At 42.9% G+C, this 13,447-nt stretch overlaps 1 protein-coding gene across 3 annotated transcripts in view; it reads left to right on the forward strand.

Moving 5' to 3' along the window:
• Window positions 1–13,447, forward strand: part of cep85 (centrosomal protein 85) — a 100,040-nt gene that overhangs the window by 37,111 nt on the left and 49,482 nt on the right. Inside the window, exons 1-3 of one of the 3 annotated variants that reach the window (XM_063033736.1) lie at window positions 2,050–2,269; window positions 10,514–10,633; window positions 11,951–12,078. In XM_063033736.1, coding sequence (XP_062889806.1) covers window positions 10,583–10,633; window positions 11,951–12,078 — 179 coding nt within the window. In that variant the 5' untranslated portion in view covers window positions 2,050–2,269; window positions 10,514–10,582. Of the gene's footprint in view, window positions 1–2,049; window positions 2,270–10,513; window positions 11,338–11,950; window positions 12,079–13,447 lie in introns of those variants that run through there. The other 2 variants (XM_063033735.1, XM_063033734.1) reach the window with 2 other exon arrangements.

Here is a 13,447-nt window from a genome sequence, read left to right on the forward strand (position 1 = left end):
TTGTTCTGTGGGTGTGCTGTTACAGAGCTGCTTACAAATGTAACCCTCAGGTTCTGTTGGCTGCATAAGTCTAGGGAAGACCAAATGTGTGATATTGAAGTGCAGAATTTCCTGTTTGTGTGGATGCTGCTTGATTTGTCACCCTGTTACAGATTAGTACCACGAAATAACAGACAATACACCATATGCAATTAAACAGTTTGGCTTCATAATTCTTAATTTGACTAAAAAGTTAGTAAAGGTTTAAAAAAAAGAAAAGGGCCCATTTTAATGAAACAGTCTAATGTGCACAAGTTGGAGCTCATAGTTTCCCTTTTGCCAATTCTCTATCAAATTCCCTGGGCGTTGTCAGCTCCCGGCCCCACTGCAGGTCTGCAGGTCCACTCCTTTCTGGTGTCCACAACCTCTCCTTTTTGGCATCTTCTCTCTTCATCTTCTGCCGAACAAATGACCTAGATCACCTCAGTGTCGGGCACATAGCTTGAAAACACCCTCCCCTCATTGGATGGCTCACATTCCAAAGCATCTGTTATCTCTAACCATAACACAAACACTGCTTCTACAGAAAGACCGTTACATTAGCAGTGAAACCTTTCCCAGGGTGTTACACAAATATATAATTTTGGATTAAAATATGGTTTTACAATAAAGATGGATTAGTCATTGGCTGATTCGAGAAGGATTCCCAAATATTGAGAATGCTTCCTTGTCCATTTGTTCCTTCACATAACCTCTCTCCTGGCACTTATCCCTACATTGTGGCAAAGGTACTACACCTGCGCATTCACCTCCTCACTTGCCTCCAATCAGGGCCACAAACAGTTCTTCAAGGTGATACAACACTTTAACAGTGAATCTGTTGGGTTGTCTACTGTATCCAGTGCTCCTGATGCAGCCTCTACATTGGTGAAACCTGACGTTGTTTGTCGAGCACCACCACTCTAGCCACAAAGTGGCAAACCATGTTAATTCCTATCCCCATATCAACAGGTCAGTCCATGGCCACCTCTTTTGCCACACTGAGACCATGCTTAGGTTGGAGGAGTAACACCTCATATTCTGTCTCGGTAGCCTCCAACTTAATGGCATGAACATTGATTTCTCCAACTTGCGCCATTTCTCTCTCACCCCCCCCCCACCATCTGCCTATCTCCTCCCACTGGTGCTCCTCCTTCCCTTTCTCCCATGCTCCACTCTCCTCTCCTGATTTATTTCCCTCCAGTGCTTTACCTACTGTTTGGCTGATTTAAGTGCTGGGCCAGATTGAAAAGGTCATATGTCGGGTCCAGGGGCGAGGGATGGACTGGTGTTCAGCTCATTGTTCCATGAAGTTTACTTGTCCCTGCACTGAACTGTGGCTCTGGTGTGCAACTAACAGGTTCCTGCATCGGCTTTGTGGCTGTGGACTCACTTTCATGAACTGCTGTTCTGAATGTTATTTGCTTACTTTTATTGTTTGTAAGTTTTGTTTTTCTTCTGCACATTGGTTGTATGATTGTTTTTTTTAAATGGGTTCGTTTGGGTTTCTTTGTTTTGAGGCTGCCTGTAGGGAGATGAATCTCAAGGTTGTATTTAGTATACATACTTTGATATTACTGTAAATATGCTTTGAACTTTGAAATAATACTGCTGACTTTGAAGTTTGTGGAAGCCTAAAAGTCATTTTAAATCCCAAAGAATAAAGAAAAGTATGTGATTATTTGAAAACTTGGAACAAAACGCTAGGGGTACACAGTTCTGTGCAGAAGAGTCTCTGGTGTCAAATGTTAAATGCTTTGTTGTATCTCACTGCTGTGAGACTAATAATTTGTGTTCTTTTCTGGATCTTCCTTTGAGTGAGTTTTGATATTCTGTACTTTCTTGAAGTACCTGAAGCTCAACGTTGAAAATTCATAGAGATACTGAAGGGGCTGTACTTTGCTGAAGTCCTCATACTGCATTCTCCGTCTGACAGTTGCAATGTGTACAGGCTCTATATGAAACTTGTGAAACTTGAGAAGCAGTTCTAATTATACCAACAACTCTTAATGCCAATTTCCTTACTGTTAAAATGGAGTTAGGCATACTCGTCAACCTTGGTTTGATCCTGATGGAAATTTAGTTTTACTGGTGGTATTGATCAGCAATCATTTGTGCATCTGAGCAAAGCTTGAGTTTTAGTGAAAGCTGAGACTTCCAGTGATGTTATTGATGACGCTAATACTGCACGGATGGATTTTATTTTGGACTAAGTGTTGTAGTTCAAAGATTTATCACTAAGCTTTATCAGGTAAGATTTAAGTCTGTTAGCACTTGGGGCTTTATTTCAAATTTCATAGCTTTTTAATGAAACGTGTCCCTTTTTAAGTATGTCGTATGTGTGAAGTTCTGTTTCCTTTTAAAATTGTGTACTTTTGTGGGGATCTGTAAGTGGTGTTTAGACATCAGTGCTTCTCCATTGCTTAAGGAAAAAACTCCAACAGATAATTTAGTAGTGGAGTAAAACTTTGATCTTCTGCTGCACAGTCATTCGGAAATCCTGAAGGATTAACACCTGATTCACTGGGTGCTGATATGCATGCTGCCCTCAACACTCCGGTTCTCATGTTGTAGCATTAAAAAAAGTTATGTATTAGAAAACCAAGTATAATTTTTCATTAATCTAGAACATCTCGCACAGCTAAAATATCAAACTTTCCAGATGAATGGAATCTAAAAAAATTTAAGATTGCAGGATGATTACAGCATTTCCCATCCCTTTGAAATTGTTGGAAGAATAAATCTGTTCTTAATGAAATCAACAGGGGAGAGAGGACCAGTGTTGTAGGCAGATATCAGAGAGATGCAATAAAACTAAGGTGAAGGGGGGGTTAATTGAAAAATAACTGGTAATTCTGAAAACATTGTATAACACTATTAAAGGCAAAAGAATAACCAGGGTAAAAAGAAAGGAAGGTAGGGCCTATTAGTGAACATGGACAACTATGCATGGAGCCGGATTGTGTAAGTAAGACCCTAAATGAGTATTTTTCATTGGTTTTCACAAAGAACACAGACTTTGTAGTTGGTGAATTCAGTGAACAGGCTGGTGAAAGTCCAGTGCAGATCTCCATAAATAGGAGGTGATTGATGTAACACACATCAAAGTTGCTGGTGAACGCAGCAGGCCAGGCAGCATCTGTAGGAAGAGGTGCAGTCGATGTTTCAGGCCGAGACCCTTCGTCAGGACTAACTGAAGGAAGAGTGAGTAAGGGATTTGCAAGTTGGAGGGGGAGATCCAAAATGATAGGAGAAGACAGGAGGGAAGGGATAGAGCCAAGAGCTGGACAGGTGATAGGCAAAAGGGGATACGAGAGGATCATGGGACAGGAGGTCCGGGAAGAAAGACAAGTGGGGGGGGACCCAGAGGATGGGCAAGAGGTATATTCAGAGGGACAGAGGGAGAAAAAGGAGAGTGAGAGAAAGAATGTGTGCATAAAAATGAGTAACAGATGGGGTACGAGGGGGAGGTGGGGCCTAGCGGAAGTTAGAGAAGTCAATGTTCATGCCATCGGGTTGGAGGCTACCCAGACGGAATATAAGGTGTTGTTCCTCCAACCTGAGTGTGGCTTCATCTTTACAGTAGAGGAGGCCGTGGATAGACATGTCAGAATGGGAATGGGATGTGGAATTAAAATGTGTGGTCACTGGGAGATCCTGCTTTCTCTGGTGGACAGAGCGTAGATGTTCCGCAAAGCGGTCTCCCAGTCTGCGTCGGGTCTCGCCAATATATAAAAGGCCACATCGGGAGCACCGGACGCAGTATATCACCCCAGTCGACTCACAGGTGAAGTGTTGCCTCACCTGGAAGGACTGTTTGGGGCCCTGAATGGTGGTAAGGGAGGAAGTGTAAGGGCATGTGTAGCACTTGTTCCACTTACACGGATAAGTGCCAGGAGGGAGATCAGTGGGGAGGGATGGGGGGGACGGATGGACAAGGGAGTTGCGTAGGGAGCGACGGATAGACAAGGGAGTTGCGTAGGGAGCGATCCCTGTGGAATGCAGGGCGGGGGGAGGGAAAGATGTGCTTAGTGGTGGGATCTCGTTGGAGGTAGCGGAAGTTACGGAGAATAATATGTTGGACCCGGAGGCTGGTGGGGTGGTAGGTGAGGACCAGGGGAACCCTATTCCTAGTGGGGTGGTGGGAGGATGGAGTGAGAGCAGATGTACGTGAAATGGGGGAGATGCGTTTAAGAGCAGAGTTGATAGTGGAGGAAGGGAAGCCCCTTCCTTTAAATAAGGAAGACATCTCCCTCGTCCTAGAATGAAAAGCCTCATCCTGAGAGCAGATGCGGCGGAGACGGAGGAATTGCGAGAAGGGGATGGCGTTTTTGCAAGAGACAGGGTGAGAAGAGGAATAGTCCAGATAGCTGTGAGAGTCAGTAGGCTTATAGTAGACATCAGTGGATAAGCTGTCTCCAGAGACAGAGACAGAAAGATCTAGAAAGGGGAGGGAGGTGTCAGAAATGGACCAGGTAAACTTGAGGGCAGGGTGAAAGTTGGAGGCAAAGTTAATAAAGTCAACGAGTTCTGCATGCGTGCAGGAAGCAGCGCCAATGCAGTCGTCGATGTAGCGAAGGAAAAGTGGGGGACAGATACCAGAATTCGTACCCCCCATCCCTCCCCACTGATCTCCTTCCTGGCACTTATCCGTGTAAGCGGAACAAGTGCTACACATGCCCTTACACTTCCTCCCTTACCACCATTCAGGGCCCCAAACAGTCCTTCCAGGTGAGGCAACACTTCACCTGTGAGTCAAGTGGGGTGATATACTGCGTCTGGTGCTCCTGATGTTGCCTTTTATATATTGGCGAGACCCGACACAGACTGGGAGACCGCTTTGCTGAACATCTACGCTCTGTCCGCCAGAGAAAGCAGGATCTCCCAGTGACCACACATTTTAATTCCACATCCCATTCCCATTCCGATATGTCTATCCACGGCCTCCTCTACTGTAAAGATGAAGCCACACTCAGGTTGGAGGAACAACACCTTATATTCCTTTTGCCTATCACCTGTCCAGCTCTTGGCTCTATCCCTCCCCCTCCTGTCTTCTCCTATCATTTTGGATCTCCCCCTCCCCCTCCAACTTTCAAATCCCTTACTCACTCTTCCTTTAGTTAGTCCTGACGAAGGGTCTCGGCTTGAAACGTCGACTGCACCTCTTCCTACGGATGCTGCCTGGCCTGCTGCGTTCACCAGCAACTTTGATGTGTGTTGCTTGAATTTCCAGCATCTGCAGAATTCCTGTTGTTTACCTTATATTCCGTCTGGGTAGCCTCCAACCTGATGGCATGAACATCGACTTCTCTAACTTCCGCTAAGGCCCCACCTCCCCCTCGTACCCCATCTGTTACTTATTTTTATGCACACATTCTTTCTCTCACTCTCCTTTTTCTCCCTCTGTCCCTCTGAATATACCTCTTGCCCATCCTCTGGGTTCCCCCCCCCCCGTCTTTCTTCCCGGACCTCCTGTCCCATGATCCTCTCGTATCCCCTTTTGCCTATCACCTGTCCAGCTCTTGGCTCTATCTCTCCCCCTCCTGTCTTCTCCTATCATTTTGGATCTCCCCCTCCCCCTCCAACTTTCAAATCCCTTACTCACTCTTCCTTTAGTTAGTCCTGACGAAGGGTCTCGGCCTGAAACGTCGACTGCACCTCTTCCTACGGATGCTGCCTGGCCTGCTGCGTTCACCAGCAACTTTGATGTGTGTTGCTTGAATTTCCAGCATCTGCAGAATTCCTGTTGTTTGGTGATTGATGTTTAGGATTTAAGCTCGATAAATCCTCTGGGATATATGCGATTATCCGAGGCTGTGACATGAGGCAAAGAAAGGGATGGTTGAGTCTCTGGTCTGAGGTTTTTTAATCTTTGCTGGACAAAAGTGGGGTACCAAATGATTGAAGGACAACAAAGTTTCGGAGAAAAACCTGATGACTATGAGCGTAACATCAGATTATGGAGAAAGTTAATGATACTTGGAAACAATGTTCTTTTTAAGGTAGGTGTGTGTGTATCTTTTGCTACTAGTGCACAGAAGAATTTAAACTGCACAAAAGGTTGTCACCATCTACCTTGCTGGCATGTTAAGTATATTTCATGATTGTACACAATCACATTTCCTTTTCCGGTTTCTGATGTGGCCGATGTTGATAACATGGAATTTGTGATGATTTGTCTGCAGATTTTAGAACTGGCTTATTTCTACTGCTTTTATTGAAGAAATTAATTGATTCACTATGTCTACTTCCAAAGAGGCAAAGAGTATGAAGCGCAAAAGGACTACCAGAGTATTTAAAGCAGAATGGCTTAATGACCATTTCGAACAACTTTAATAACAAGTGAAAAGATTGATATTATTACATGCTGTTGTACAGTATATGAGAAATAAGACCCATTGTGTATTATTTTATTTCTTATAAACAATGGACTTAGTAGTTTATTATCCTCAGAATAGCTTCAGGTTTACTTCCACTTAAAAATTCCGTGCGCACATGTTGTCACTGGGCAAAAAATTGCACAGCATAACATTTTTTACACACACTGGCAATTACAAATTAGAGGGAACGTTTCTTGGAAAACAGGGACTAGTTGGAGACAGCGAACATGTATTTGTCAAGGACAGATGCTGTCTGATCAATTTGATTAAATTCTTTGAAGAATTGACCGTTTCAAAGAGGGCATGGCAGTCGGTCAAGTTAAAGTTTATCGTCATCTGACTGTACCTATATCAGAACCAGGCCTATTATCGCCGGCATGTGACGTGAAATTTGTTAACTTAGCAGTTCAATGCAATACATAATATAGAAAAAAAATTGAAATAAAAATGATAATAAGTAAATCAATTACAGTATACATATATGGAATAGATTTTAAAAACATGCAAAAACAGAAATACTGTATATTTAAAAAGTGATATAATAAAAGTGAGCATATATACGACCAATCAAAACAATGTTCCTCTGGACTACAGTGCATCCACAAAGCATATATCACATCCAGCACATAAAACAAAATATTACCATAAATAAGTTAATAAAATATAATTCAAAATGCAGGTAGTATGCAGCACGGGTAGACAGTGAAGAACTCACTGTCCTAGTGATGAGACCTCAGTGGCAGCAGGGTATTCATTAGTCCCACAGCCTGAGAGCTAAAGCTGTTACTCAGTTTGACAGTGCTGGACCTGATACTTCTGTACCTCTTTCCTGATGGTAGTGGGTCAAAGAGATTGTGGGTTGGGTGGTAGATGTGGTTTACATGACCTTTAGGAAACCCTTTGAGAAGCTCCCTTTATGGAAGACTGGTTCAAAAGGTTAGAGCCCATGAGATCCAGAGCAAAATGGCAAGTTGGATCTGAAGTTGACTTGACAATAGTAAACTGAGGGTGATGGTAGATGGTTATTTTTCTGATTGGATGCCTGTGACTTGTGGTGTCTCACTAGGATCGGTTCTGGCACCCTTGCTGTTTGCTTTATAAGTGAATAACTTGGATGCCAAGTCAAATTTATTGTCTTTTATCTATATACATGTATATTGTCAAGTGAGATAACATTTCTCTGGACCAGAGTGTGAAGCACAGTAGTACACATAACACCCACATAACACACAATAACTTATGAAAGTAAGGACGAAATCTGCAAAGGAATTACACATAAACAAATTAACGTGATAAGTTCAGTATTGTTAGGTGCAGAACAGATTGACCGGTGACACTTCGAATGCAATGCGGCAGGGAGTTCAGAAGCCTAATGGCCCGAGGGAAGAAACTGTTTCTTATCTTGACCATTCTTGTTTTTAGGCAATGGAGTCTCCTACCTGCTGGTAGAAGGTCAAAGATGATGCTGGATGGGTGGGATCTTTGATGATACCAAGGGCCCTGCATTTGCAGTGCTCCAGATGAATGTCTCCGATAGATGGTAGGGAGACACCTATGATCTTCTCAGCTGTTCTCACAGTCATGCAGGATTGGGAAGCACATTGGAGGAATCTGTTAATGAGTTCCTGAGGTGTTGTTAAATGTAGCTATAAATTGACGTTTGGATGAGTAGTCATGTGCAAACCAGTAAACAGCACCTACCACAGAATGTAAGCTGAGTTAAGTTACTGGCAGCCAGAGGTGGCTAGGCAGCTTTCTAAGGTGATTGTTACAAGCCTCTCCATTACAAATTCTGTACAAATCTACAGCTGTTGTGTTGTCTATAATTAGTTCACATCTATCAGAAAGTACAGGATACATTAAATGAATTTCCACAGTGAGGCAGAATGCTGTTTTTGCAAAACTACTAAGATAGTTCATTTGTTTGTTGTTCCCTGTGTCATACTGCATGGGTGAGTAATCATGGTCTTGCTGTGACCGTGATTGTTCTTCACAAATTTTTTACGGAAGTGTTTCGCCATTGCCGCCTTCTAAGCAGTGTCTTCACAAGATGGGTGACCCCAGCCATTAGCAATACTCTTCAGCGATTGACTGCCTAGTGTAAGTAGTGGCATAACGTGGACTTGTGATATGCACCAGCTATTCATATGACCATCCACCACCTGTTCCCATGGCTTCACATGACTGTGATCAGGGGGCTAAGCAGGTGCTACACCTTGCCCAAAACTGACCTGTGGGCTGGCAGAGGCAGGGGCACCTTACATCTCCTTTGGTTGAGACCTATCTCCACCCTGCCACCCTGCTAAATCTGTAACTTTTGCATATTCATATTGTAGAGCACAGCTGGGGTATGCCAGTTTTTGCTACATTAGTTATGCATAAGTATAGAAGAAGACATTATTCTCAACATTATTTTGGCAGCCAGACTTGGCCTAGGGCATTTCAGCAGTAAGTGATGATAGCCTTTTGTATAGTGAGCAAGGGATTTGTATGTGGTTAGGCAGCATGTGATTTCTCATTCAATGGAGAAAGTGTACAAATATCGATAAATAGTATATTACCACAGGCACAGTAATTACAAACATGATATTAGGACATGGGCATTCAGGCCTGAAATTGGGGAAAACTTCATCCAAAGTATAGTGGAAAAATGGAACCCCTAACAAAAATGCAAACAACAGGAATTCTGCAGATGCTGGAAGTTCAAGCAACACACATCAAAGTTGCTGGTGAACGCAGCAGGCCAGGCAGCATCTCTAGGAAGAGGTGCAGTCGACGTTTCAGGCCAAGACCCTTCGTGGATTATAGGGAGACCCCCATAATCCTCTCAGCTGTTCTTACAGTCTTTTGTCGGAACTTCTGGTCCAATGCTTGGTTGCTCCCATACCAGATGGAGATGCAACTTGTCAGGATGCTCTCAATGGTGCTCATATAAAATTCAGTTAAGATGGTGGGGGGGCCTCAATTGCTTTAGGAAGTGGAGGCGTTGCTGTGCCTTCTTGTTCAGGAAGGTGATATTAAGGGACCAGATGAGGTCATCCATGATGTGAACTCCCAAGAATATGGTGCACTTAACTCTGTATGGAGGAGCAATATATGCACAGAGGGAGATGGTTCATCTGCATCTTCCTGAAGTTCAGTGGTTTACTTGGCCTTCTCCACGTTCAGGCTTAGGTTGTTGTTCTCACACCGGTCCGCCAACTGCTTCACTTACTGTCTGTATTCTGTCTTATCATCATTGTTGATGAGGCCAACCACTGTTGTGTCATCAGCAAAATTCATGGTACGTTTTGAACTGATTCCTGTAACAGTCATGCATCAGCGGGCTGAGCACACAGCCCTGGGGAGTGCCATCGCTCAGCATAATGGGACTAAAGATGTTGGTGTCCACATGGATTGTCTGTGTCTTTTCTGTTAAGTAGTCCAGGATCTAGTTGCAGAAGGAGGTGTTGAGACCCAGTGAGGACAGTTTCCCCATCTGTTTCTGGGGTATGATGGTGTTAAATGCCAAACTAAAGTCTATAAACAGCAGCCTGGGATATGAGACCCAATTTTTCAGCTGATACTGGGCAGAGTGGAGGGTAAAGGCTATTGCAATGTCAGTGGATCGGTTCAAGCGATAAGCGAACTGGGATAGGTCCATTGTAGCCGGGGGTAAGGCTTTAATGTGCTCCATGACCAGCCGCTCAAAGCATTTCATAATGGGTACTGTTAATGCCACCAGATGATAGTCATTTAGACAGGTTACTGTCACCTTCTTTGACACTGGAGTAGATCAGTTAGTTTGCAGATGAAACAAAAGTTGGCAAACTTTTTGTCCAATATAGTTTTCCATTTCTTTGTGTAGAGATCAACTTTAACACATTCTGTCTTTCACGGGTTAGGTACTATATGCTTCAACTTAGTGTTGTTTGTGACATGTTTAACCATGACTTTACGCCTAGACAGGAGCAGTAAAATATAGCATGACTTTCATAAAAAGAACTGTTGCACTTGTGTAATAGATGGTAGTATTCCTGTTACTGTTTTCCTCTAATTGAGCCCCCTGTTGGGTGACGGTAGCCATTCTTCAGGAAAAATAATTTGCATCCATTTCTGTCTTTCACTCCATTTAGATTTCTGCTGCTCCAGTGAGAGTTCGTCGTTCAAACCCATACGCTCACAATCCATCATCCCTACTGCCCATGTCATGCCTTCCACATCCAGCAACATGCCATCTAATCTCCACTCAATGGGTAATCCAGTGTTTAATTCCATATCTTTGCGGCCAAGTGTTCCCTCAGATGCCAGAGATGAAAAATTTGGAGCAAAGTGTTCTTTATCCAAGTTTAATGGGGTAGATGTTTCTTGTTTTGAGACTAGATCTAGCAAAATGGAAGATTCTTCTGTCAGTATGAGAGCTTTGCCTATAGATTCCACAAATCTCTGCAGATCTGGATTGAATTTACTTGACTATTCTTCGTACCCAAATGTTGAACATCTGAGATTGGAGGAGAAGGTGCAAAAATTTGAAACTCCTCATGTTGAACCAACCTTAAATCAATCTGCATTTTTGGACACAATATGCAGTGAACCCAAGTACAGATTTCAAGGATCTGTCAAGAATGAGACACCCCATAACATCAGTGGCGCTGGAGATGAGGATAAGTGCATTAGTTATGACATGACTTTTAAATCTTTGCCTGAGAGTAAATCTGTAACAGCTGGCACTGCACAGTTAGGATCAAGACCTTGCTTGCATCCAAATGGTGGAGGAGGGTCTGTTCCTGAAGGGCTCCATACTTTACAAGGACAGCAAACACTTTGGGCTCCAATAGGGTCAAGAGAACAAATGCATGGGAAGCAGCTCAACTTTCGATCCAGTGATAGACCTTGTGACCTAACCACATGGCAGCAACAACAGTTGGAGAGTCTTAGGCTACAAGTGCAACAGATGCAGGTAAAACAGTTGTGTTCACTTTGTGTTTCAGCCATTTTTTTATGGGCAGCAGATGTGGAGGAAGAGATAGTGGAGACAAATAAGATTCTAACTAGTGAATGTGTGTGATGGTATTTGTATCGATTCCGGAAAGGCTGCTTGACATTAAAGTTGTGGCAACTGCTTCTAAATCCCTAAAAGATGTGTTTGTCAGTTAGTCAATTAGCACTGTCTGCACCTCTAACATGTGTGATGGTTTAGGTGGAGAAAGTGAATGAGGCAGTATTTCTGCTGTCACCAGCACACGTTGTCCACTTTGTATAGCACCAAGATGACTGCTTTAAATGTCTAAGTATTTTCTATTAACAATAGTGTTGTTACATCTTCCCAGTAATCTATTTTGCTCCTGCCCATGTTTATCCATGATTAACTAGTTAAACTAAATTATTTTCCATGTTTGGAATGTGGTTTCATGCTAGAGTAGAGCAATTGTTTTGAGACATGTCTCTTACAAAATTTCTACTTGTCTAGATCTGGCCTTTGTTGCTGAATCAAGGCATATAGCAATCATTTTAATCATAAGTACATGAGGTTTCGAATAGATTTAACCATTTTGTTCTCTCTCTTTCCTTAGGTTTTGAACCATGGTTCTCAGCAGTTTCCTACATTATATCCTTTTGTACATCATGAACCTAACAAATGGGACCCATTAATAAAAGCAAACGAGAGCTTATTGAAAGAGAAGGAATTGGTGATTGAACGGTTTGTGTTTGTAAAAATATATTCTTTCGGGGTAGAGCAGACATTGCAAAAGATGCATGTTCTCATTTGGTATTGATGCTAAATAGCTTCTCCCCAGCTGCAGTAATGGGTTGGACACAGTAAGGCTTCATTTACTGATACCTATCAAGCACGTTTAAGTATTGCCTCAAGCTCCAGCAAATATTCTCAATTCAAGTAAATTTATTCTCAAAGTACATAGATGTCACCATAAACAGCCCAGAGGTTCATTTTCCTGTGAGCATTCTTGGTAAATCCAAGAAACACAATGGAACCAATAAAAGACCGCACTCAACAGGACAGGCAAGCAATCAATGTGCAAAAGTCAACAGAGATCAATGTGCAGAAGTCAACAGACTGTGAAAATACAAAAAAAAATGAATATTGAGAACATGAGATGAAACATCCTTGATGGTCCATAGGTTGTGGGAACATTTCAGTAATGGGCAAATGAAGTTATCCTCTCTGGTTCAAGAGCTTGATTGTTGAGGGGTAATAACTGTTCTCGAACCTTGTGTGTGTCCTGAGGATTCTATACCCTTTTCTTGATGGCAGCAGGAGAAGACGGCATGGCCTGGATGGTGGGGATCCTTGACGATGGATGCTACTCTCCTTCAACAGTGCTTCATGTAGATGTGCTCAGTGGTGGGGAGGGCTTTACCTGTGATGGACTGGGCTATATTCACTACTTTTAGTAGGCTTTTCTGTTCAAGGACAATGATGTTTCCATACCAGGCCATGATGCAATCGGACAATATACTCTCCACTGCAATAGAAGTTTCTCAAAGTTTTAGATGACATGCCAAATCTTAATAAATTTCTAAGAAAGCAGAGGTGCTGCCATGCTTTCTTCATAAAGGCACTTATGGCCGGACCCAGTACAGATCATCTGAAGTGATAACACAGAGGAATTTAAAGTTGTTAAACCTCCCCATCTCTGACGACTGACTCATAGACCTCAGGTTTTCTCCTCTTGAAGTCAATAACCAGCTCCTTGGTCTTCCTGACATTGAGTGAGAGATTGTTGTTGTGACACCACTCAATCAGATTTTAATCTCCCTTCCTCCTATATGCTGATTTGGCCCACGACAGTGATGTCACCAGCAAACTTAATTATGGCGTTGGAGCTGTGCTTAGCTGCACAGTCATAAGTGTAAAGTGATTAGTTCAGGAGACTAAGCACACAGCCTTGTGAAGCACCTATGTTGATGGTGATTGTGGAGGAAATGTTGTTACTAATCTGAACTGACTGCTCTGCAAGTGAGGAAGTCGAGGATCCAATTGCACAAGGAAGTCAAGATGTTGACTGAAATCTACCTGGTCTAGATGTCGATTGAAAGCTCCTCTGCTA

This window comes from Mobula hypostoma, chromosome 26, assembly GCF_963921235.1.
Source record: "Mobula hypostoma chromosome 26, sMobHyp1.1, whole genome shotgun sequence".
Taxonomy (NCBI): domain Eukaryota; kingdom Metazoa; phylum Chordata; class Chondrichthyes; order Myliobatiformes; family Myliobatidae; genus Mobula; species Mobula hypostoma.